Below are 24,734 nucleotides of genomic sequence, written 5' to 3' on the forward strand. Positions count from 1 at the left end.
ATGAGAGACCTTTTGTTTTGTTGATGGGCTGATAAACGCTCCCTGTGTAACTCCCTGCTGTGTAACTAATTGCTCTGTTATCAACAGTGAAGGGGGTGGGAACACCCCTCCCTAATCAGAGCATCCTGCCAGAGCCTGGCCATGCCCTCCTCAGCTCAGCACTGTGGAATGGATGTTCTAGACACCCTCCCCCACCCCTCCCCTGGCTTCTAGCCTAAGCCGCTATAGGCATGTGCCTGCATTTTTTTCAGTCCAGATGGGATGTCTGTATGGTTACAAACTAGTTCAGCTGAGCCAGGTTAGACTAACCTGCAAAGATTGAATCAATTCAGGCTCAGGCTTTTTGAATGTCTGTCCCTAGCCAACCAATTTTTCAAGATTTCTCCCTTCACACCTTCTGCTCTGACTGGGTTCCTGCCAGCTGTGGAGGGAGGGAAGCCACAGACCCCATGCTGGTTTCTCTACCTGGGATCTACATGCCACCCCCCCACTCCTCTCCTACCATAGAGGAGGAATAGAGTCCTGGCTCCTGTCCAGACCCTTGCCCACCAGCCCTCTAGTGGCAAGTTACAGTCATGTAGGTCTGAGATTGCTCTATGAACACCATCATTTTATGACATAATAACATTCCACAGATTTCTGATCTATAAAGGTAACCTGTGCCAACACCCTAAGTTACAAATCATGACACCAAGTATCTGTCATTACAATTTCTATCTAAAAATAAGATATATCCTATTCCTTATAGGATAATCTTTCTTCAGCTTGGATAGGATGGAACATTGGTCTCTCCCCACAAACCTTTATTAGGCTTATTGTATTTTGAAGGCTTTTTAGTTGAGAAATCTGATTTTATTTCTTAACCCAGAGTGCTAAGAAAAATGAAAGTTTTGTCCTTTGGTTTTATTCAGTTACAAAACTTTAAAAAAAATGCTCTGTCAGGATTCTGTTTGTAGGTCTTTAGAAATCTTAAAAGGAATATTTTAGTACTTTGATATGCCCATTGGAGCCAGTAATTACACATTTAGATTAAAATTTTGTAACTTTCTGAAGTTACTTTTGACTAAAGATGCTTATGACTTTTGGCTGGGTTTTGTTTATATTTTAAAGAAAATCATTTCAACCAAGGATCACAAATTGAAACACGTCATATTTTCTCTTTTTTGATAAAAGTATCTTTAAAAAAATAAAAAGCAAATAAATTAAGTGCAAAAACACTATTTTAGTGCCATAGGAAGATAAAGGTTTTGTCTCTGAATTTTCAAAAGTTAGGAAATGCCGAGAGAACTCCCATATCTTAGACTAGACATTAGGAAGAACTTCTTCACAGTTAGAGTGGCCAAGGTCTGGAATGGGCTCCCAAGGGAGGTGGTGCTCTCCCCTACCCTGGGGGTCTTCAAGAGGAGGTTAGATAAGCATCTAGCTGGGGTCATCTAGCCCCAGCTCTCTTTCCTGCCTATGCAGGGGGTCAGACTCGATGATCTATTGAGGTCCTTTCCGACCCTAACATCTATGAATCTATGAATATCAACTAATTATTCTGTTTATGTGTTCATAAGAATTTACAATATTTTTATTATTTCATAAATCTGGCCAATCTGACATGCTGCTTGGCAGATAACATGCCATATCATGTCATGCAATCTATAAACAAATCTATTTCTATGTTACTCCTTAATGAGGTAATGAATATGTGTTAAAAAAACAGAATTATAGTTGTCCTGGGAACCTCAAGTTTTTATTAAACTTACCAAATTAGTTAAATTCAGAATAAAGATTAGACAATGATATGAAGGAGAAGAAGAGTCAACAGTTATACTAGCTAGGTTAAATATTATAAGAGCCATCAAGTGGCTATACTTCAAGGAATAAACAGAACTAACTGGAATTAGAAAGTGCAAGAATACCGTGTGTGTTATGAAGTTTCTATGTATGTGTTTTCATTTTATCTGCTTCCTTTGAAGGTATATGCTACTGCCTGAGGTAGTATACCAAATTAGTAGCCCATAGTTCTTCTCCAGTGACACAGCACTTCAGCAAAAGGACAAATGATTGTATTGTATTTGGGTGGAGCTGATTTTTCCCTCTCTGAAACCTCTTGCTAGCTTCAACTTTCGATGTCACTGTTGTGCAGATTAAGACTCAGTTTTGTATATCAGTTCATTCTTTAATTCTGTCGTCTCCCATCTACCTGCCTATCTTTTCTGTCTTTTCTGAATTGCCGCCCAGATTTTCTAAAACTGAATTCCTGCTTCTAATTTATGACCTTTTTCCAATGTCTCTGTTAATACTTTCCTTAGTTCAGTGTTAGTATTACACAAAAAGCAGGTCTTATCCTAAATCTTACCATCTAGAACCCCCAGCCTTTCTGTTTTCTCTTATATCTTGGTCTGTATATGTGCCTGTTACCACTTTTGAAGAATAGAATTCATTCTTCTCTTTACTAGTCTTTTGTTATTTTTTTCCTCATATTTTACCATATTCTCTCTCAACTTTTGTAATTTTCTTCTATATACCTCCATTTCTCTGCACTTGAGAGGGCTAGTATGAGGGGATGGAAAAATAGTTTGGTAGAATGAGACTTTACCTCCACCTTTACCCATGCTTCAAATTGTTTGGATATTTTTCAAAATGTTTTTTTTTGTATTTTGTAGCTCACATAATTATAGTTCAAATAGCCCATTAAGCACAGAGTATATGCACTTGGCATCCAAGAAAATTATTCAGCAAAGGTGAGTTTGTGAGAATATTTAAAAGAAAAAAGAAAATCTGTAGTTTTTTATATCACAAAAATATTTAGCTGTTCCTTGTGATTATGTACTGGTTAGAGGTGAATTCTGTCAGATGCTCATACTTTGCCATATATGTAAGGTAACTGACTGTCAGATTAAAACCCTCCATTTATCCACAAATCAGACATAACTTGAGCAGTGACAGTCTAGTTTTTCCCATTTTGCATACCAAAATGCCTCAGCCATCCTTGGAAGGCTAACTGAGAGAGAGAGTAAATTGGTATACCTGGCCACACTCCCTTAGCTTTTAATAGAACCATCAAAATAATTTCCCCCTGAGTGGACAGTCCTGCTTGGTTTGGGTCTAATCTATTTAATAGTTCTGGCTAATTTGATCAACCCTCAAGCTACTATTGTTTAAACTTCTGTATGACCTATTCATTCCACTCTGCTCAGTTTGAAAATTGTATAACTCTCTAGTTTCCTGGATGGATTTCTAGCACGAACTGGTTGCTAAACAAAGCACAATATTCATTACATGTGCTTTTCTTTTTTGTACCACATGTCTTTGTAAGATAATAAACTAATAGGTTGCATTCCCAGGTTTTGTGTGTGTGTGTGTGTGTGTGTGTGTATATATAGGCGGTCTTTGACTTTTCAAGTTACAACCAATGGCACTTAAGATGTTTATAAACTGACACCCTGTTTCGACCTTCCAACATGGGTTTCGACTACGATGCTGGATACAGCTGCATCCAGCTGGTAAGTCTGTTGTGGTGGAAGGGGAGGAGAAAGGGAAAGGGTGTGGCGGGGGCGGGGGGCAAATCAAGGCCAGTGAGGTAGGGGCTAGGGCTGGGGCAAGTTGCTCATCCAGCAGTTCCCACTGCCCCTCTGAGAGGGCATGGGGAGGGAGTGTGCCCCCAGATCTGTGCCAGGTGGCGTGGGCAGGGCCAGGGCTGCACCAAGCTGTGCTGTGAGTGGGGGCTGTGCCCTCCCACAGCTCACCCAGCTGGGGCCACTCTGCTGCCTTTCCTTTCGATAAGCATCATGCAGCGGTGGGAGCTGTCCCGCCCCCCCACCCCCACAGTAAGCCACGGCTCCATCCCATGCCTGCTGCCCTGGCTGGGCAAGTGGCAACAGGGCATAGGGGGGAGTGTGCCTCCAAATCGGGACAGGTGGTGGGACAGGGCAGGGCAGGGCGGGCAGGAGAGCAGAAGCTATGGGTGGGCTATAGGCCCCACCACCCACCCAGAGCACAGCATGGAGCAGCCCCTGTCCCACCCACACCAATCTGGGGGCATATGTCCCCCCATGCCCTGCTACTGCTTGCCCAGCTGGGGCAAGGTGGGTGCGGGACAGAGCTGTGGCTTGCCAGGAGGGTGGGGGCAGCTCCCACTGCTGTGTACCACTTGTCCAGAGGCAGTGCAGTGGCCCCATCCTGCCCTAGCAAACTGCAGGACAGCATAGACTTTGTTGCTGCCTAAAATTCATCATGGGGGCACAGAAGGGAATTGGTGAGGCTTTACTCACCAAGGTGCCCCTGGGGGTCACAAGAAATAATGGCCATAAGGTAGCAGAAAGCAGATTTAGACTGGACATTAGGAGGAACTTCTTCACAGTGGCCAAAATCTGAAATGAGCTCCCAAGGGAGGTGGTGCTCTCCCCTACCCTGGGGGTCTTCAAGAGGAGGTTAGATGGGCATCTGGCTGGGGTCATCTGAACCCAGCACTCTCTCCTGTCTATGCAGGGGTTTGGACTCGATGATCTATTGAGGTCCCTTCTGACCCTAACATCTATGAATCTATAGCCCCGACACACAGTGCAGCCTGGTGCAGCCCTGGCTCCACCCACCCTGCTCTACGTAGATCCAGGGACACATCCCCCTATGCCCTCCTGGATCAGTGGGAGGAGCCACCAGACGAGCAAGTTGCCCCAGCCCCTTCCTCACCACTGGGAACCTTGATCCGCCCCCCCCCCCCCACACACCCCTTCCCTTCCCTTCCCTTCCCTTCCCTCTCCCCTTCCAGCACAACAGACTGACCAGCTGGACACAGCTGTATCCAGCATCATAAAGGAACCAATCCCCCACTTATAACATGGTTCCTATGAGAAAACTGGTTTCGAGTTATGAAGTTTTGACTTAAGATGTGGTTTAACTATCCAGAAAGCAGAGGCTTACCATACCAATGAATTATAAAATTGGCCCATAAAAACAATTATCTTTAGTGAAATACAAAATAGTTAACACTATAAAACTAGTTAGGTTTTAAAAAATATTAAAATATTTCACCTAAAAATTTTATACCTAGAAATGAACCAAATATATATATATGTATGTATGATATAAATGTAGATGTGTGTATATTTATGTGAAAATCTTTTGAATTTAGACTGAACTGGAACCACATGGCAATGTTTTGAAGTTCATAGCATGGCAATATATTTTCTTAACTTTCAAGAAAGTCTCTGCTGTAACTTGGATGAATTTCATTCCACAATGGTAACTCATATCATATTTGGCAGGCAAGAGCAAATGAGCAAAAATTGGGCATATTTTTTGGAAGGCATTTCACTTAGGGGCAGCAGATTGTTCGCTGCCCTTGACTTAACATGGCTGTTACAAAGGTGTTGTAAATAGATGTTGACAAACCTGACCAGTTATCATCCAGCACACACTAGGCTATTTTTGCATAAGATCATTGAAAAGATGGTAGCAGGGTGACTAAGAAGTTTAGATGTCTCATATTTCTTTAACCCTTGTCAATTTGGGACTAGTTCTGGACATGTGCTGGTTCCATGGATGGATGAACTGGCAGTAGCTGAAGATAAAATGTCTATTAGATCTTTTTGCTGCTTTGGTTATATGGATGATGAGGTATTATTGCCTTTTTCTGCAGGCTAAGCTGGGTGGTTTGCTTTTAGATGTCTCTATTATTTTCATTTTATGATTCAAGTAGTTATTTTAGAGTAATTTGCTCATGCTTTCTGAGGCCCCTGGCTCCTAAAAAACTCAACCCTATTTTATCACACTTTGGGAAATCCACAGACTTCCAGTTTTATAACAGTGTATAAAATTGAGGCATTCAGTTAACTTAATGATCATTGTTCTTCATTCCACAGATGCTAATGATTGCCTTTCCTTTTTGTTTTGATGTTCCACTAATCAAGCTAACTTTTCATAGGGCAATTTTTGCAGTCTGCTAGCTGCTTCTGTTACACTAAGAAGGAGTGTGAGTCAGCTGAAGATTAGGTTCTGCCCCTGCTCTATGCAGCTATAACACTGGAAACATCTTTTTTCTTCATTCTGCCTTTCAAAAACAAGAAGTGTGTTATATTTTGGGGTGTGCTGTATATAAGAATATACAGTGTTTTCCAGGTATAGGGAAAAAAATCTAAGCATCAAACACAGAATTACCAAACTGTGAGGGAAGAACATAAGTAAAAATCTTGAGTATTATCTTCAAAGAAGAAAAATTACAGATAATTTCCCCTTCTTCAAAATACAGTTATGACAGGATTCTGAGTCTTGGAATTTGAGTAGGTTGAAAGATATCTTAAATGATATTATAATAAATATTACAAGTACTGTACAACTCCTAAGTGCAAACCTGCTAGGGTCATTACAATAAGAAAATGCAACCAATCAAGTAGTAATTTAGACATGATTCTTTTAAGGATGGTCCAGTGAGTTGGCATCATGAAAAAAACCAGGTCAGTTTCCTAAAGCATCTATTTCACATTAAGGACTTATCACCATTCAGCTTGAGTAGGCAGACATCATTATTCTGTCATCACCACCTTTGGATGGAATCTAAGACGATTATTTTTTTAATACCACATGTCATAGGTTAACACTTGGTATTGTGTAGATCTGTCTCTAGGTGCTAACAAATACTCAGTGTGTGAGCTGAAGTCCTTCTCATGGAGGAAATTAATTTTATGATGTGTGGCTTTTGAAATCTGCCAAGGGTTGCATGAACCAGTCAATGTCACTGGTCCTTCCATGAGTATGTGGCAGACTGAAAAAAAATGTGGGAATGTAATTTGTCTACAAAGAAGACAGGCAAAATTCAGTCAAATAGGGTTTTTTTAAAAACATTTAAAGGGAACTGTGAGGTCCTGTTTGTACTACACCCAAAAAACATATTCAACTTGCATTTATAAATCCTTTTGGTAGACTCCTTCCAAGACTCAGAAACACCAGGCCTCTGGAGAAGATCTACTTTGTCAGGAGTCAGACTGTTAAGATGAGGGCCCTGAGGCTGGAAGGGAATCAGATAACCAGTCTGTCTGCAATTGTGTTCCCCTTTCCAGTTAGGTAAGTAGTGGACAATACCTTGTGAGAGAGAGCCTGATGTCATTCTTGCAAAGTTTTTAACACAAGACATGCGACCTCCTATTCCTTCTTGTTTATACTGAACATGGTGGTCCCTTGAGATTGTCTTGCTGTGGGTCCTATAATAGACAGACTTACACCCATAAGTCTTATTGTTTATGCAGTAAGCCAAGCTGACACCATTAACTGTGAAAAAAAATCTTTCTGCCAGAAGCATGATGCCTTGAATCTTGCCTTGGAGCAGTAAGTATTTCAACTAAATCTGACAGACCTCCTCTGTACACCATTTGTATGATGAACAAAGTGTAGTTTATCATCAGTCTCAAAGCTGTTCCTTCAGCAACACTGTGATATCAGTGAATATCTGTAGTGATTTTTGCATCCACTTCATCCTGCTCTCTTTGATCAGTTGGGCAATAAAGCAGACCATGTGCACTACCAATAAGTGTTGTTAGGACATAATCACTGCCAAGCAGCATTGATTAATGCCAGCCCAAAAGACAAAATACATTATAAACATAAAAAAATTATTACTTAACTGCTGTCCTCTTACATCCAAAATACACCTGGTCCTTGGTTATTATCCATGTGTAGCTCTAAACTTCTACAGAGTTCAGCATAGAAAACCAGTTGCTTCCTTCAGAAGAGGGACATCGTGACTCCCACCTTGATTTCTTTTTTTCTGTTCCTTTGGGGAAATAGTGACTGAAAGGCCTATGATTCAGGGTGATTAAAGCAACATGAACTATGTAAGTTGAAAAGATCTGTAATAAAACTCCTTCATTCTTGTGCCTTATGGCACTGACTTGATGATTCTCCTTGCTATGAAGAATTACATTTCCACTATATCTTTTCCTAATATAATGACTGTGTTCCTAAAAGCATTCTTAGGGAGGGTGTAAATATTAGGGCTATAAGATCCAGCTTTCAGAAATCTCTCTACTGAATGATGTCCAAATCCATGTGTCAAAGTGACCATAGCTAAAAAACTCAAAATCTCCCTTCAGCAAAAGGATACCGGGTAGTTGCTAGTATCGACATTTTTTTACAACTGTTTGGACGTTGATGTTTGGAAAAAATGAATTAATGGTGGGGAGCATCCTATACCTACCGCTGCTGCTGCTCATAGTAAGGGTTTTGACCAAGGATGTAATGGTGCCCTAAAACCAGTGGTTTGTTTCAGGGATGTGATTCCCTTTTTGGTCTGTGGCAGAAAAAGTAAGAAATTGACCCCTAAGAAAACCAGGTAGCACTTTTTGCCATACTATAGCAAACTCTCTCACCTCAACTGCCATGCTGAGTCCTGAATTTTTTTCAGAATACTGGAAATCCTTGATCTTCTAAAAAGTTATATTTCTGCAATCATGTGTACCGACAGCTCAACACTATTGTCCACTATACCAAAACTTGATGATGGCCAGATCAGTGTTCTCCTGCATGGTAATTTTCAAAATCCTGGTACATTTCTTAAGGGAAGGTCTTTGCTGGTACTTGATTCTTGCACAGTTTAATCAGGTTTTAGGTAATGCTATTTTGTTACTCAGTTATATCTGCAAGTGGCAACTGTAGATTGGTAAATCTTCTGTATAATAAAACAAAGATAAGTCACAGAATCAAAGATTCCTTTAGCACAGAATACAGGTTTAGCTATTCTTTTCTTTGACCAAGTCTGGAATGAAAAAATACTCATCCCCATTTAAGGTGCACTTTTAATTCTACCTAATAGTCCATGGGGAATAGTCCATGGTCCATGGCAAATTATTTTCCACACCCTTATCAACTGATCAAAGAAAAGATGCAGGGCCTTAGGGCACCTATACACATGTATCAATCGATAGAGGTCTGCTGGAGCATGGTAATTACTGAACTCCAGCAGACTCCAGGTTCATGTGTATCAGCATCCTCACACTGCAAATGGTGGCGGGAGTGCTTTTAACAAAAGCTCAATCAACAAGTTTTAGTTAAAGCACCTCTACTGCTACTTTTCAGTGAGGGGATGTTGATATACATGATGCTCCAGGAGCTTTAATTAAAGGGGCTAATTAAAGCCCCACCCCCTCCTCTCCCCCCCACTCCCAGGGGATGTGTATAAATGTTCTAAGGGTCCTACTTATAGGATCACCCTGGTACATTTTATTTATCTACTTTAGCCTTGTTTAATGTTACTTGTCATGTTACTATTAGTTCTAGCTAGCTTCTGAAAAGAGTGAGAGGGGGAAGGGGGTGGGGATGTGCTTGTCCGTCTGTCTATCTGTCTGTCTGTCCATCCGTCCTTCCTTCCTTCCAACCCATTGAAAAAACAAGTTAATATTGGGATGGATTAGAAGATTCTGTGGTGTCAGAGCAGACATAATTAACTAGTCTTAGTTGTGCTGAGGCTTTTGGCACCCCTTACTTTGGTAGGGACATTGATGCTAACTCCACTTGCCAAGGAGTCTGGCCTGCATCTGTACTAGAATAGGTGAATAGAGCACAGCAGTGATTCTGATCCAGAGTGCCATAGCACCCTGGAGTGCCTTGAGATCTTTTCAAGGGTGCTGCAGGTGCCTCACAATGTTAGCACTGTTAGGTATGCAAACATAATTCACAAGATAAACCCAGAAATTTCAAATAAGAATTCATATTATTAAAAACATTCCAACCTGTTGTGGCTTTTGCAACAGAAAAATTACTATTATTTTTCTGCAGTCAAAAAAGAGTGAAAACTAAGAACTGGCATGTTCTAGTTGGTGCTTCAAGAATAAAAAGGTTGAGAACCACTTGGGTACAAGAACCAAATGACTAACTGGAATGATGCAGTTATAATACATTGCCATGCAGAGTCCTGAAATTCTTCTTTGCATTTGAAGCTGAGTAACTGCGGAGTTTATGATTCAGCTCTGGGTGTGCAAGTGTGTACATTTGCTGAGCATACTCAGTGGGGCTGTGCTAAAATAAGTTCATTGTGGTATGCATGTAAGGCAGGGTGAACTTATTTATAGTCTTATGTAATGCTTATAAAACTATAAACTACATTTATAGTCCCAAAATTGTAGTTGTAAAAAAACTGTGACTAGTGAATGTTGGGGATCAGAGGAGGAAGTGCATATTTTACACCACTAATGCAGTGGTTCAGGCATTTGCCCAGGGAGCAGGAGACCTGGGTTCTAGGCCTCTCTGCTCCCTCCCCACCCTGGGGGAGGTTTGAAGTACAGCCTTCAGAAAAGTGCTCTAGCCATCAAGTGGCAAGTTATGAATTACCTTCTCTAGCACTTCTCTTGAAGTTGGCAACTAAGCATTGAGGAGAGGAAGATATATAGAAACAGGAGGAAGAGAACAAGCTAGAGAGACGCTGTCCGAAATAGGAGGGAGCCCTGGGTTCTAGCTGGATGAATTCTGGAGTAGTCAAATACCCTCACTATCCTTTACCTCTGCCTTCAGTTCAAACATTCCTATTATGAATTGATAGGTGATTTATTTCAGGTAAATTATAGTAAATAAAACAATACACATACTGATTTAAAAATGTGTAAAGATACTTCCACATGCTCCTTCAACCCCACCGTAAGACTCATTCCTATCATGATACTTGCAAAATGTTTAAGTGCTTGCCAATAAGTGCTAGGCAGGTGGTCCACTTAGACAGCTGGTGGAAAGAGCATTCATCTATTACTGTTGTTCCATTTCATCTTCCCTGCCCCCTACCACACAGGTTGTTTCATCAACCTGTTATGTCTGGTTTTAAAGTAAGAATGAAAACTGTTTAAAAGAGGAGCTTTTTTTTTTTTGTCTGTATAGGCTTGAGAACAGTAGCACCTTGATCTGATTTAGGACTCCAGGCAATACTATACTAAAATAGTAATTATAGTTTTATGAAAATTGCTAGACTTTTAAGCTAGAGAATGTGGGAGTTGTCAAATTCAGTGGAGAGAGATTCCAAGCTGTACTAGGGTGGTTTTGCACCACTCAGCTAACAGAAAGCTTCTTTTACCATTGCCAACCTCCCCCTGAATAGCAAGATCATTGGCTGGCATAGAGTTACCATGGCAGCTTTTATACTGGCACAGCTCCCTTCTGATTCCATCCCAACCATTACACTTTGTGCAGGGGGCATGGCCAAGGTGTCCTTTTGCTTCAATGACTACCTGGCTGACATAGCATGAATTTGGGGGCATAGGAAGCAAGGGGAAAGTGAAGCAACCTGAGATTTCTCTAATTTGCCCATGGGAATTAGGCAGTGACCAAAAAAACCCAGCCCTGAAACTAAGAGAGGGCACAAGTAGCTTAAACTTAGGTTTGCACATGCTCTTCTACAACTGTAGTTGCAGATGGGGGCCTTGGACTTTAGTCCAAGAACAAGAAATCAAAGAAGGCAAGCAGGAAAGAACAATCCCTTGTCTGAATAGAAACATCTCTTGTAACATAGTATATCTGACTCAGCTTTGAAGAGGGAGCATCAGTATGAAATATGATTGTCAAAATTGTGTTCTACCTCTGCAAAACGTACCTCATGAGAGGTTGCTGATAATTTTTTATTTGTTACATTGCTTAACTAGTTAAGAGTTGTATCTGTATTGATTTCTCTTTTTAAACATATTTTATTTATCATTACACCTTTGTGTATAAGCACATGATATATGTATATTAATACACACATGTACACACAGTATATATTATGTAAGGTAATATCCAGATTTCCCTAATATATTTCATTCATTCAAGAAAGAAAACCATTTGTTTCCTTCTCTACATGTTACTTGTGTTATAGACATGCAAATACTAAAGAAATTCTCACAAGTTTATAGAAACAGACCTAGAAGCATGTGAGCAGCCTAACAGGATATGCTGGGCAGGGCTCATTGTGGGCACTAAAAACATCTAAAAAAAATTATTTTATTTTATTTTCTTAATAGCACATCTAGGGGTCCTGGATAGCTTAAGGGGTTGGTAGTAGGCTGCAAAACCTTTCATCTGTAGGTCACCAGTTTGCATCCAGTTTGCATCCAGGCCAGGTCAGTAGTGACAAAAATTGTTACCATTGGTGGGTGTTTAGTAACCTCTACAGAATGGGTTGGTAGAAACAGTTCAATTCTTATTCCAAGAAATTCCTTGTTGGCAACCACAAGAGAGACTGAATTGCTCTCTCACCTGAAGATGCAAGATTATTTTGATAGCAAAGTAGAAACTTTTCTTTTACCACTATTCTGTATTAACAGTTTTTTCATTTGTGACTTCAATCACTGGGTGCCTGTACATGTGCAACGAGGCTGGTCTGACGTGCTGTAATTACAGTTCATCAGAGCAAACTCAATTAATTGAGTCTATTGGAGCGTGGTAATTACCGCACTTCAGCAGACTCCAGGTATCGGTGTTCCCGCACTGAAAAATGGTGATGGGGCGCTTTAACTAAAGCTTGCTTGACACCCATTTTGCAGTGTGGAGATACTGCTACACATGATGCTCCAGGTGCTTTAATTAGAGTGGCTCTTGGAGCTGCTCTAATTAAAGCACCCCCACACACACACTCCTGGAGCACATCTATAAACACCCATTGTTGTTAGTAGTCTGCTGCCTGTACTAAATCTGTTCTGTGGTCCAGTATGTCTCCAGGGCTGCTAATCCATTGCCTGTGATGACAACTTGATTCACAAAAACAAAATCATTCTGAGTTTGGAACTTCTGATTTGTATATGTATGTGTGTATATAGATGCATATGCATATGTGTGTATATATATGTCTATATATATGTATATGTGTATTTTTCAGGTTTCTACAGAAATATTAAATTGTATATGGAGGGGTAAAGAGAAATATTGTACATCCTGGAGAATATCCATGTAATACCTGCATGCAATAATGGCAAAGGCACCAGCAGACCTAGAGTTTCAAACATGAATTTAGCACCAATAGTGATACGGACCAATTCAAACAGTTAAGAATTCCCCAATTCTTGCGTTCATAATTTTAATTTTATTCTCAGTCTCTTCAACCAATTCAACAAGATTTACTTTTCCTACTAGATGGAATAAAGTCCCTGTTTTCTACAACTCTGGTTTCAGTCTCTGGAGAAGGAAGTACTAGTGTTCAGAAATTTAGTCTCACTATTTCAATTTAGTCTCACCTTTTCATTAAATGAAACATATGATTAGGGTAATCAGATATTTTGCAAGAACATTGCATTTTTTTTAATATAGGAATTTTAAGAAAGCAAGCATACATCACAATTTTCACAGAAGATAAAAATCATTAAAATATGTTCACTATTGGTTGTTTTAGTGATCAAAATTGATAGAATGATAATGCTGGATTCTTAGTTATAATATTATCTCTTTGGCTAAGTACAGACAGTCAAAAAACCTGAGGCTGAATAAATTCAATCTTTGCAGGATAGTCTAAGCTGTGTAGATTGAACTGATAAGCAGTGAACAGCCAGTTGTGATTGCAGAAGTGCAGCCAAATGTCTAAAGTGGCCCAGGCCAGAAGCTGTGGGGAACTAGAGTATGCCTCCCTGCTCAGCTGGAGCAGATAGCTTGGGCCAAGGTTAGCCCACCCACCCTGCAAGGGAAGGGGGTGGGGATTGCAGGGGAGATTCAAAGCACCCTGGGAGGCTAGGGGACTGTATGGTAACATGAATTTGGAAGGGATCTGGGACAGAAGTTCAATAACCTGATATAACCTAAATCAGGTAAATTTGATACTACATCCATCCAGGTTTATCTTAAACTGGTTTCAGCTATTTGAAGTGGTTTATGTGCACTGAACTTCTTTTGTGTTACAGATTTGAACCAGTTTCCAATCACTCATATCAGTTTGTGTAATTTCTGTCCCTAGCCTTTTATGCCACTCTGTAATAGAAAGGGGTCTTAAAGTATCCAGATATGATTCCCTGAAAATAACCTCTGCTTCTCAGGACCTACAAAAATTGTGGGAAGTGGATATACATTTTGGCAGTTTGGAGTTTGCTCTAAATTACCCTGGGATGGGAAAGTCCACAACCTGATGTAGAAACAAAGGTAAAATCTTCATAAGCATTGCCAAACCCAATTGTATTCATGCTGCCTCGGAATTGGAATGACTGAGAAGCAGGTCATCAGTGGATATGTTATTTATTTCTTATAGTGCCCCTTTTAGTTTCAAATTATGGGACAAAGCCAAAATTAAAAAGATATATCTAATAGTAAATGAGCAGATTTGTTATCAGGTATATAGGAACACTGATCAGCTCTGTGATTTTCAACCAGGGTGTAGGAGCACCCGGGATTGTCACAAGATCTTTTGAAGTGGGCAGCAGAAAGCGAGAGGAGATAAGTCAGTGGCAGGCAATTATTTTGGGCAGAGGTCTGCTTACTGAGTTTTGGGAAGCCACTGAGGGCAGCATCACAGGCAGCCCAGGGCAGATAAATATTAATTTTCTAAATCTTTAGGGGCCCCGCGGGCCAGATAGAATGGCCTGGCGGGCCGCATCTGGGCCCTGGGCCACATTTTGCCCACCCCTGAAGTGGATAAGGGCAGGTTCAGGCTTTCCTTGTCTGGCTGGTCCCCTGCCCCCACTCCCTGGCCCCTCTGCATGGAGGGTAATCACAGTAATAAATACTTTAGTTTTTAAAATGGGGTGCTGCTTGATTTACAAAAGTTATGGAGGGGTGTCTTGAGTCTAAAAAGACTGAAAATCATTGGCTTAGCTGTTCAACCAAACACAGTCCCCAAAATTGTTTCTAGCTTTGACAGACACGTAACAGGCTCCAGGACATTAGGAAAAAAACGGTCTGATTGCTGCTGTAAATTACTACTGTGACATCTTGCCTCCAGGGACTTGGACAGGCAATTAGCTATAAATAAATTTTAAAATCCTGAATTTTCCCTTAATTTTGCTTAGATAAATGAAGGGTATTAATGAATTAAACTCAATAAATGAAATAATAAGACTGGAGCTTGAAATAAACTATGTTGATTCAAATAAACACATGTTGCAAAACTGTCTTGCTTTCCTATACAAAGAAATTAATCTTTGTAGTTATATTGCATGGATCAATAAGACAATAAAGATATGTATATGAATTTTGAATAATACCTTTAATGTAGATCATAGTTTTTAGATATATCCTTGTTTTCTGTTTTAATTTCAAAGGTATATTTTTCAAATTTACATGGTGCAAATATTTTTTTTAAGTTTATATGACCTAATTTGTGGCATTTTTAGATTATTTTGATTTTTTGTATTTATATTTAATACTTATCTCTTTTTTATAGAACACATGAACGTAAGTCTTCATCTTACCATCACCAGGTTTTCTATTCTTGTTTTCCATTTAGATATTTTAGTTTTTGTTTTTTTGTTCTTCCATTCAGTATGTGATAACATTATGTAAATTAGAGTAACACTATTGCTATTAATTTATTGCATTAACAGTATTGGTATTAGCTTTTAATGAAGGCTTAGACTGATAAAGCATTGATAAAACAGTATATATTCTATAAATATTCTTATACTCTTTTCTTTTTCCCCCTGTATTTGTGTACCAGGTGGTTGTGAATGCCCTTTTAGGAGCAATTCCATCCATCATGAACGTGCTTCTCGTTTGTCTTATATTCTGGCTAATTTTCAGCATCATGGGAGTAAATCTGTTTGCTGGGAAGTTCTACTACTGTGTTAACACCACAACTGATGAAAGGTTTGAAGTCGAAGTAATCAACAATTATAGTCAGTGCCGGGAACTCATAGACGCCAATCAAAGTGCTCGATGGAAAAATGTGAAAGTAAACTTTGATAATGTAGGATTTGGGTATCTTTCTTTACTTCAAGTAGTAAGTGATCACTCTTTATATACTTCTGATTGCTTACATGTAATAGTGAAAAGCATTTTTTCCAACTGTGTGTCACTTAAAGAGAAATTCTTACCTGTTATTTTTTTTCTGTAACTTAGTAACACCAGTACACTAAAGAATAATTCCTCTCTTTCACATTAGCCAGCAGATGGTAACTAGTAATAACAGGAGAAATGTTTTGTGGCTTCATATAGAGTAACTCCTAGTCCCTCCCTCTTTGTTCCTTTCAACCTCCCCCAAGCCTTCCAGCTTTGCAAATTTCCAGTCATAAGATGGAATAGTACTACGCAACATGAACTATTTGGATGTTATAATTTCTGAAAGGCATAAATATACTTTGGTGTAACTAAGTTACAGAAAAAAATTCCCAGGTAAGAAATTCCCTTTCCAATTATTCGGCTGCCACCAGTGCAGATTTATGTGATCTGAGAAGTAATTCCTCAGTAGATTGAGAAGTAGGTAAAGCAGGAAAAAAAAATAGACAGACTCATTTATACTCATTTATATATATATTTAAACTCCCTGATGTTTCCATACCAGCTAACAAATAGAAGTGCTTACTACAAACTGAAGCAAAGAAAGAAAGAAAGGAGAGGACACCTAATGCAAGGAGGAGGTTACGGCACTCTAGCGGCACTCAAGTGCAAGCTTGTCTCTGACAAAAGAAAACTGTGGTCTTACAGAGTTAGCAGTTTTGCTGTATTCTGGAAAATCTAGCAGCCTAATATGAAATTAACTGCAGCAGAAAAGATGTAGGGCTTTAATTTATCTGGGTTTTATGGAACCTGCACCATTTCTTTTTCTGATGCTGTTTTTAGCTTCTGCACTCGCACTTTTTATTTAAAAAAAAAAGCAGACTCCACTTTTCTGGCTATGAAGAAAATAATGAAAAACCTTAAAAACATGAATTGAGCATAACCTGATATAGTCATGTTGACCTGTCTGTGGAGAGTCTAAACAGTAACTCAGAACTGTGAACTGCTGCATTCATCTAAGTAGGCTTGTATCTAAAATGCACGATTACTGACATTTACATTATGGTATGCATAACTGTTTTACTAGGGATCAATGTACTGAACTCAAGAGAGCACCAACACACTATTCCCTCTTTTTTTATATATATACAGCCGTTAGGGTAGCAAGAAGGAACAGTGTCTGGGACCAGTATAAGCCCCACTTAGTTGAAGCCAATCCAGCAGAACTCAGTAAGACATCCACCAAACCCTCACTAGCTCGCCTCGGGATCTCTGGCCAATAGGAATTTGGTTTGTTCAGGAGTAAAGATAGGGCTAGGTTTATCCCTTTCTGGCTCTCTTGACTTCAGCTCCTCCTTCCACAAGAGCATCTCTGCAGACTCAAGAAGAAATCACAGTGCTAGTTTGTATGTGGGTTATATTTTTTAGCTACTCTTTTATGGGTTTTTTTCCCTTAAATTTTCCAAAAAATACTTCTTTAAACAAAAACTTAAATGCTTAAAATCATCCTGTGACTGATCTAAAATCATAGGTATGAAATTACTTTCCTCATGGCTTAATCCAGTTATGCCCTTGGACATACCCAAACCTCATGTGAGGGAGAGCCAGGTCTGAGGAATCCAACAGAGCAGGCCTGATCATATTTTGAACATCTGTACCATGTAGTGTGAGTAGTGCCTCATTTTTGAATCTCAGCGAGACAAAGCTCGAGTTGTGGGTGGAACTTGGCTGGTACGTCCTTTTTTTTTCCAGTTGTGGTAAGCATAGAAGTGATCTCATATACCTGTGTTTTATGTCACTCCTTGACCAAAGAGTGTCTTCTGTTTCTCTAGACTGGACAGGGAGATCTCTCTAGTGGGTTATGGAATAGAGAAAATCCCACACAATTTACTGATTCGTTTTGATGCACTGGCTGGGGGAGTAGTTAGCTGATTGCACAATTTCACAATGATTACACACTTAATTTATACAACACAATTTTATTTTAAAACTCTTTACTACGTATATAACACTGCTTAGCTTTAAGAAACACCACAAACATTAAAAACACAATAATTACATATATCAGAAACAATGCTCCGAATGCACTTCCTTCCCAAACAATGCTATAAGAATTAGTGTTACAAAAACAACTACAATTACAACTAAAAGTTAAATTTGAATCAATACTATTATTTTTCATATTATACTTACAATCCTAGAATTCCGAGAAGCCAAATACCAAAATATGTTTTCATTTCTCAGTAGTACGATTTAATGGGTTGGCCTCAGTAGTACGGTTCAATAGGCTGGCCTCAGCAGTGATAGGACTAAGTCCCCTTCCTTCAGTCCCTTTCAGGTGCTCCGCGGCTTCAGCGTGAACTAAAAGATTCGTGTTCACGGAGAGGGTGGCTCAGGTGATCAGTCTGATCCGGCCTACACTTGCGATTCTTCCTTCGTTGTTCTGCAAGTATAGTCACCTCCAAATTGGGACAGTAAGTTACAGTTTTTATTGAGCGAGCTGCCGTCAGTGGGCTCCTCCTACTCAACCTGTCATTACCCCCAAATTTGGGCTCGAATCTTACTCAACAGATTCTTTTGCCTTTGTTGAGCATTTTAAATTACTCTTGGGGAGACTTCCATATCACTGCAAATGCCCTTTTTTACCAATCTGGTTAAAAGGCCTTAGGGTTTGATCTCTCAGAATTCAGGATATTTGCTCTCTTTGTAAAAGACTTCTAAAGATAAAATTTAAATTAAGACTTTAAGTGAAGTCAGGACCTTTTGCACGTAGTCCGAAAACAATGAGCTAGATAAGGAGATAAATCTTATCTTCTTCCTGAAACTGGCTAATGGGCAACTTTTACAAACATTCAAACTATTTCATTCAATATGACAGGAGACTTACACCTTTGCAGATGTGAGTGATAAATTGATAATACTGATTTGTAAACCTAACAATGAGATCCTGTTAGTGGGAGGGACGAAGGATTTTAAAAAGTGCCTAAAGGAGCTAGGAACTCAAATGTAGCTGACATTCAATGGGATTTTTGCTTTTGTAAATGGAAGAGCATGATGAAGGACATGACTCAGGATGATGGCTTTTTAGGGCACACAGCTTCGTTAGTCAGAGCAGAGGTTATAAAAGCCATCTTCCAATTGATACAGAAAGAATATTAGATACAAAAATTAGGTCAGAATCCTGGGCAGGATTTTAAGACCATTTTGTTCTAGAGAAGGACAAGAGAGGTCCCTGAGAGAGGTGACTATGAAGCAACTGAAAGGAACAGATCAGTACTGATATTAATTGGGGGAGTCTTTTAATATACTTGAAATAAAGTAAAGCTACTGGAAGAAATTGGTTTTTTGGCTTGGGACCAAAGATAAACACTGAACCTAAGGAATCTAGATACAAAGATATGGGTGTCAATAGATATGCTAACTGTGGTTTGTGTGTAGACATGCAGTCTTAACACCTCCTCCAAAAGTCCAGGGAAGTCATTTGGCATCAATAAAGTTTATTCTCTTGCTCCTAAAAAAGTAGATTTTCACCGTATTATTTCTGAGTTCAGTGTGTGCAGAGCAGGACTGTGTAGGTAGGAATCGGATGCACTGTTCTGCAGCACTTTGGGGAACATGCAGAAGTGGTTTAGGTCTCCTCCTAAGGAGAGGAGAGAAACGAAGTTATTCTTTCTTTGATGTCCATGAAATGAGACCCAGAGACAAAAATATTTTCTGTATGAAATATGTTGGCTCCTTATATGTGCCAAAAGTGTTATAGACTCCTGGGCAATATCATTTAGGACTTTGGTGATCAAACCGTAGGACAGATTTCCAAGATCCTTTCTATTTTGGGATTGGATTTAAGTGGAGTTTAAATGTCCATCCTATGGAAGCTTTGAAGGTACCATTAGTTCAATATTTCTGTGTAGAAACACTTTCTGTTTTATGATCCAGTCCAGCTTGTTTTGGTCTGTGTGGATCTGCAGATTTGTCATCATTGTTTTTGTTCTGAACTTGTGTGAGGATTTTCTGTGACCCTGAAAAGAAGAAACAAAACAGAGACAGATCTGCTGGAAAAATTCCTTTTTCACATGCAGTTCTCATGCAGCAGTAAGTAGGGATGGAAAGGGAGGAGTGGCATGACTCTTTCATAACAGATATAAGCCTGGAGCCTAGTATTTGGAATTCCTCTGGTAAGTAAATCTTGGGTGGGAGAGATTTCTTTGGGCAAAATTTTGCAAGCCCAGGGTTGGATTCTAAAGTTAAGAGTTGATTATTTTGCCATAAAGTATATGAAAAGGAAAATAACAGAAGTTTTAGAAATATGAGGTAAAAAATGTGGAAGATAAAACCAGGGGCTACCAGGCAGATTTGGATAGCTATAAAATGCCAACATGAAATTAATTAAAAATAATTTATTATTGTATCTTACATTAAAGAATAAAATGAAAATGTTCGTGAAATATTTTTTCCTGTTTCTTAGCTTTTGTTTTAAAACAAGCCTTTCATGTTTTTTTTATTCCATTCAAATGTACCCCTACCTAAAGTTTTCTTAGGTTTCTTTGACTCTTTAGCCAAAATAGTTTGGATCAGGTTCTTTGAAAGCAACTCCTTTGAAATCCATAGTTGCTCTGGATTTAAACCAGCATGACTGAGGAATCGGTTGTGATATACTAAGTACCCCAGTGATACTGAGCTGTGTCTTGCCTTTCATTGTAATCTTGCACTATTGCTTTACTCAAAAAAGAATGAAAATGGTTGATTTGGAAATGTGTAAACAAAGTTTAATTTTTCGTGAAGAAAAAAAAGATTATAGGCTAAATTCAGCCCTAACACAAGCAGGCATAAGATTCCATTAATCTCAGTAAAGCGTCTTGTGTTTCTTTTATATGTATGAAAGTATTGCTTAGGCAATATAGAGCTGAAGTACAACATTTCTGTAATTGAGCTGAGGCTTCTATTTTGGGAAGTGAAGAAGCCATGTTATGCTCACCTAACTTCTCAATTAGTGTTAATAATTTCTTGTTACTATTTTTTTTCCTAATGACTCATGTGAAAGATTAATACAAATCTGAGCAATATGGTGAGGGAAAATTTTGTACTCTAGAAAGAAATCAGTTCATAACTCAGTAATTCTACTCTTTGTTAGGATTTTCTAGTATATTTTTCTTTTTTTTTCCCTCCGATTCTTGAGGAACATAAAATGTTCTAAAGTAATGAATGTTAAATTGAGTTAGTGTGATGAATACAGGTGCTATTTTAGCTTTTTTATTCCTACAGAAAGGTAGCATTTAATATCTAGAGGGTTTTTTTATTCTCACACTCTGAAGCCTGTTCACATCCTCTACGGGCCTTCTTACATGGTAATTTTGGGTGTCTCCTGGAGCTCTTAACCCCTGGATCGTCTGCACATTAACACCTTAAAGTGGTTATAAGTGCTTATTTTGCATCTCAAAATTATGCCAGTCCCGGATAGGATTCTCCCTGATTTGCTGTACCCAGCTCCTGTTCCATTAAGGTGTGGCCACTCCCCACATACATGTCATCCATGCTTAAATCCTCCCGTATCCCAGGATCTCTCTCACCTCTGCCCATAGAGCAGGGATAGAAGCCTATCCTGGCTCACCAGCCCTCTAGTGGCAACTCACAGGTACAGCTCCTAGTTCTGCCCCAGCTCACCATGCAAGTCACAGCTAGTAGCAAGTCACAGGTGTGCAGGTGGGGGGCAGTCGGAGAAGGATTCTAGACTAGGCTGTGACTGCTCTAAACTCCCAGCTAATACAAACCCTGATTAACATTTGTGCACCTCACAGTGTAAGGTGTAACAGGCCCTACTACTACAAAGTTGATTTACTGTAGTAGTAATGATACTGATATGGACTCGCTAAGGCCGTGTCCACTAGGGCTGTACAAAGCTTCGGTCGCTGATTTGATTTGGAGCAGATTCGGCCCTATTCGGTGGCTGAATCTCTGAATCCGAATCAAATCAGGAGATCTATTAATCTGTCTGAATCGAACTGGAAGCCTCTGATTCTATTTGGAGAGATTCAACGATTCAGCCATAGTCACAGCTTTATATGTTTTTTCTATATACCTCAAGGTACCAGATGGCTCGTGAATGCTGAGATGGTGGGGCGGATGGAGCATCCCACAGGAGCATGGGGGCAGTTCCCATCATACTCGGCAGCAGACTTAGAAGTGGATCAAAAGCATTTCCAGTTTACTTCTGCCCCCCCACCCCCCCCGCCTCCTGGCTTAGTAACTGGTGCCTTCTGGGTCTGTGGGTGGTACTCGGGATCCCCCTGTGGCCAATGTTTTGGGTCAACCACCAAGCACATGGGCCGCCTCCCCCACACTCCTTTGGGACGCTCCATCCTCCCTACCATCTCAGTGTTTGTGAGCCACACCTGGTACCTCGGGGTATGTAGAAAAAACATATAAAGCTGTGTCTATGGCGGAATTGCTGATTCTCTGAATCATAATCAAGTCTTCAGATTCAGATCTGACCAAATCAAATTGGGACAGTGATCTGAATCAGCGAATAGAATCACTGTCCTCTGAATTGGGCTGAATCTGAATCAAATATGGCCCACTTCATACACCCCTAGTGTCCACACAAATGTGGACATTTGTTTCCCTGGGGAGAAGAAGCAGAGGCACAGTTTGTGCCACTGCTACTTGTCCCTGGGGAATGCCTATGCCAGGTGCTCTCTGGAACATGGCAGGTTACCCTTGGTATGGTAGGAGAGGCTGGGGCCAGAACCAGGGTGGCCACAGAACCTTACCTGGGCTGCTGGGGCCTACTAGGGCTATAACAGCAGCGATTCCATTGCTCAGAGACTGGCCAGCAGTTGGTGTGTGGCTTCTGCTGGCTAGGCTCTGGTTTTGGGCGGTGCACACTACCCCCATGTGCCTCACTCCACTTTTTTTTTTTTGCACAGATTTTTTTGACCCTGGGATTTCCCAGGGCCAAAAAACCCCCACCGCACTGCTACCTTGCAGTGCAAAGAACAGCTGAATATGCAGTATGTGCATTTGGTATGTGCATGCGGAGTGTGCAGCATGCGCATACTGCACGACCATGCTCGTCTGCATGCAGCGTAAAAGTTCAGGATTTTTTTAAATATTGTTTTATAATTGGCTCCTTTATTGGAAGATGAGGAATGTGAAAAGATTAATTTTAATATTGTAATTTTAGCCTTTTTCTCTTCCCTGAAATTAATCCAGGTTAATGTGAAATAGAACTGCATGCATAATGGAAAAAAAAATAATTTCACTCTGCCTGGGAGATCGTGAGTGGTGATTCAAGCAGCATGTCTGGGTCAAAGGACATAAAAGACATCTTTTGGAGGGACTCCTCTAACCCCTGCAGCTTGTACATGATGCAAAAACATGCCTGCTTAACAGACTGAGCAGATGGGTCATATTATGAGCACCCTGCAGTTTTCCAATTCTATATTGCCTAAGGTGGCAAATTTGATTTTCAGCTGGTCATGTTGACTTTAAAATCTCAAGCCAATTCACAAACCTTCATGTGTCTTTTATTCATGGGTAACTGCCTCCTAACACAGCCTGACACTTAAGAGTTTCACCACCATGCCATAAATTGTTAGTGTGATTGAATCTTACTGTGTGAAGGTATGAAACTTGCTCCACTTGAATGTATATGCAGGAAAATCCTGCATATCTGAAATTTCAGAGGTGTTTTCTGTTTTAAACTTGAACGGTCTATAGGGACCTTTTATTTTTTGAAAACATTCCACTTTTTCTCTTCTGTCAATGTTATGATGTTGTCAACTGTATTGTACTTGATATGCTGGATGGGCAGAGTTTGTTTTTCTGACAACTGCACAGTAAGCCTCAGGGAACCGGAGATGTCACTAATCATTGAAGAGGGCTTGTCCATTCTGAGTTTGGATCTGTGCATATTCTCTTTTTGGCAGGAATAGGAAGGAACCAAAATTCCTGAAGCCTTGTAAAGCCAAGTGATAATAGGTGGAACAAAAGGGATACAGAACTATCTCAGCCTTTCATTTCTTCTTTGTTCATGTTTTAATAAAATCTCAGTGCTTTGATTTCTGAAGATGTGCTTTGTAATCTATGATGGCTCTGACAGAGAACAACAGTTGAATGAACAATATTATTCTTTTGTAAAACACCATCTGAAGCCCATCCTCATCTCTTTGTGAGGTTTTACAGCATACACAGATATGGATTAGAAAAAAGGAAGAAATCTAGAGAAGGCTGTCACATACTGGGTGTGTCTACAAAGGCAATTAATGTGAAGTAATAAACTCAGGAGCAATAAATTCTGGTGTTTATTGCCATTTAAATGTGCACCCAGGACTGCAGCACATTGAGTTGGGTCAGAGCAGCCCCAGCAGGCAGAGGGCCCAAGGGGTCAGTCTGCCAGCCTGGGGCTGCTCCCCTCAGCTCAATGTGTTGTAGGGGGGCTGGATGGGGCATGAGGGTCCTTCAGCACAGGGTTAGCTGGAAGGCAGCCCCTGCAGTGAAGCACCCTCATGACCCAGCCAGCTGAGGCAGTGTCTACACATGTGCTGCTGCAGTTTACTCCACAGCAGGATAGTACTCATAAATACAAGTACTATCCTGCTGTGGAGTAAGATGGGTGCATGTGTAGACATTGACTGTGCAGCTAATTAATCTACTGTACAGTAGACATCTAGTATAGATGTACCCAGTGTGTACCTTAAAATTTGTCTTTTATGGTAGAGATACTCTTTTCTTCTTAGTATTTCCCAGAAAAAAACTATGTATAAGAGAACTTGTCTCTCAAAACAGTGAAATTATAACTATGATAAAAACAAAATCACTAAATCAGGAAGAATAATTTTTGACCATTGAAAATGTAAGAGTCAAACTGGGAATTAGCGATAGGGAAA

At 39.9% G+C, this 24,734-nt stretch overlaps 1 protein-coding gene across 1 annotated transcript in view; it reads left to right on the forward strand.

Annotated features, from left to right (window-relative positions):
* LOC102369842 (sodium channel protein type 1 subunit alpha) overlaps window positions 1–24,734 on the forward strand; it is a gene marked incomplete at its 5' end in the record, with an annotated part of 86,956 nt that overhangs the window by 56,311 nt on the left and 5,911 nt on the right. The window contains one exon of the mRNA XM_006029487.1: window positions 15,572–15,853. Coding sequence (XP_006029549.1) covers window positions 15,572–15,853 — 282 coding nt within the window. The remainder of the gene's footprint in view (window positions 1–15,571; window positions 15,854–24,734) is intronic.

Source organism: Alligator sinensis, unplaced genomic scaffold (assembly GCF_000455745.1).
Source record: "Alligator sinensis unplaced genomic scaffold, ASM45574v1 scaffold738_1, whole genome shotgun sequence".
In the NCBI taxonomy this organism is placed as follows: Eukaryota; Metazoa; Chordata; order Crocodylia; family Alligatoridae; genus Alligator; species Alligator sinensis.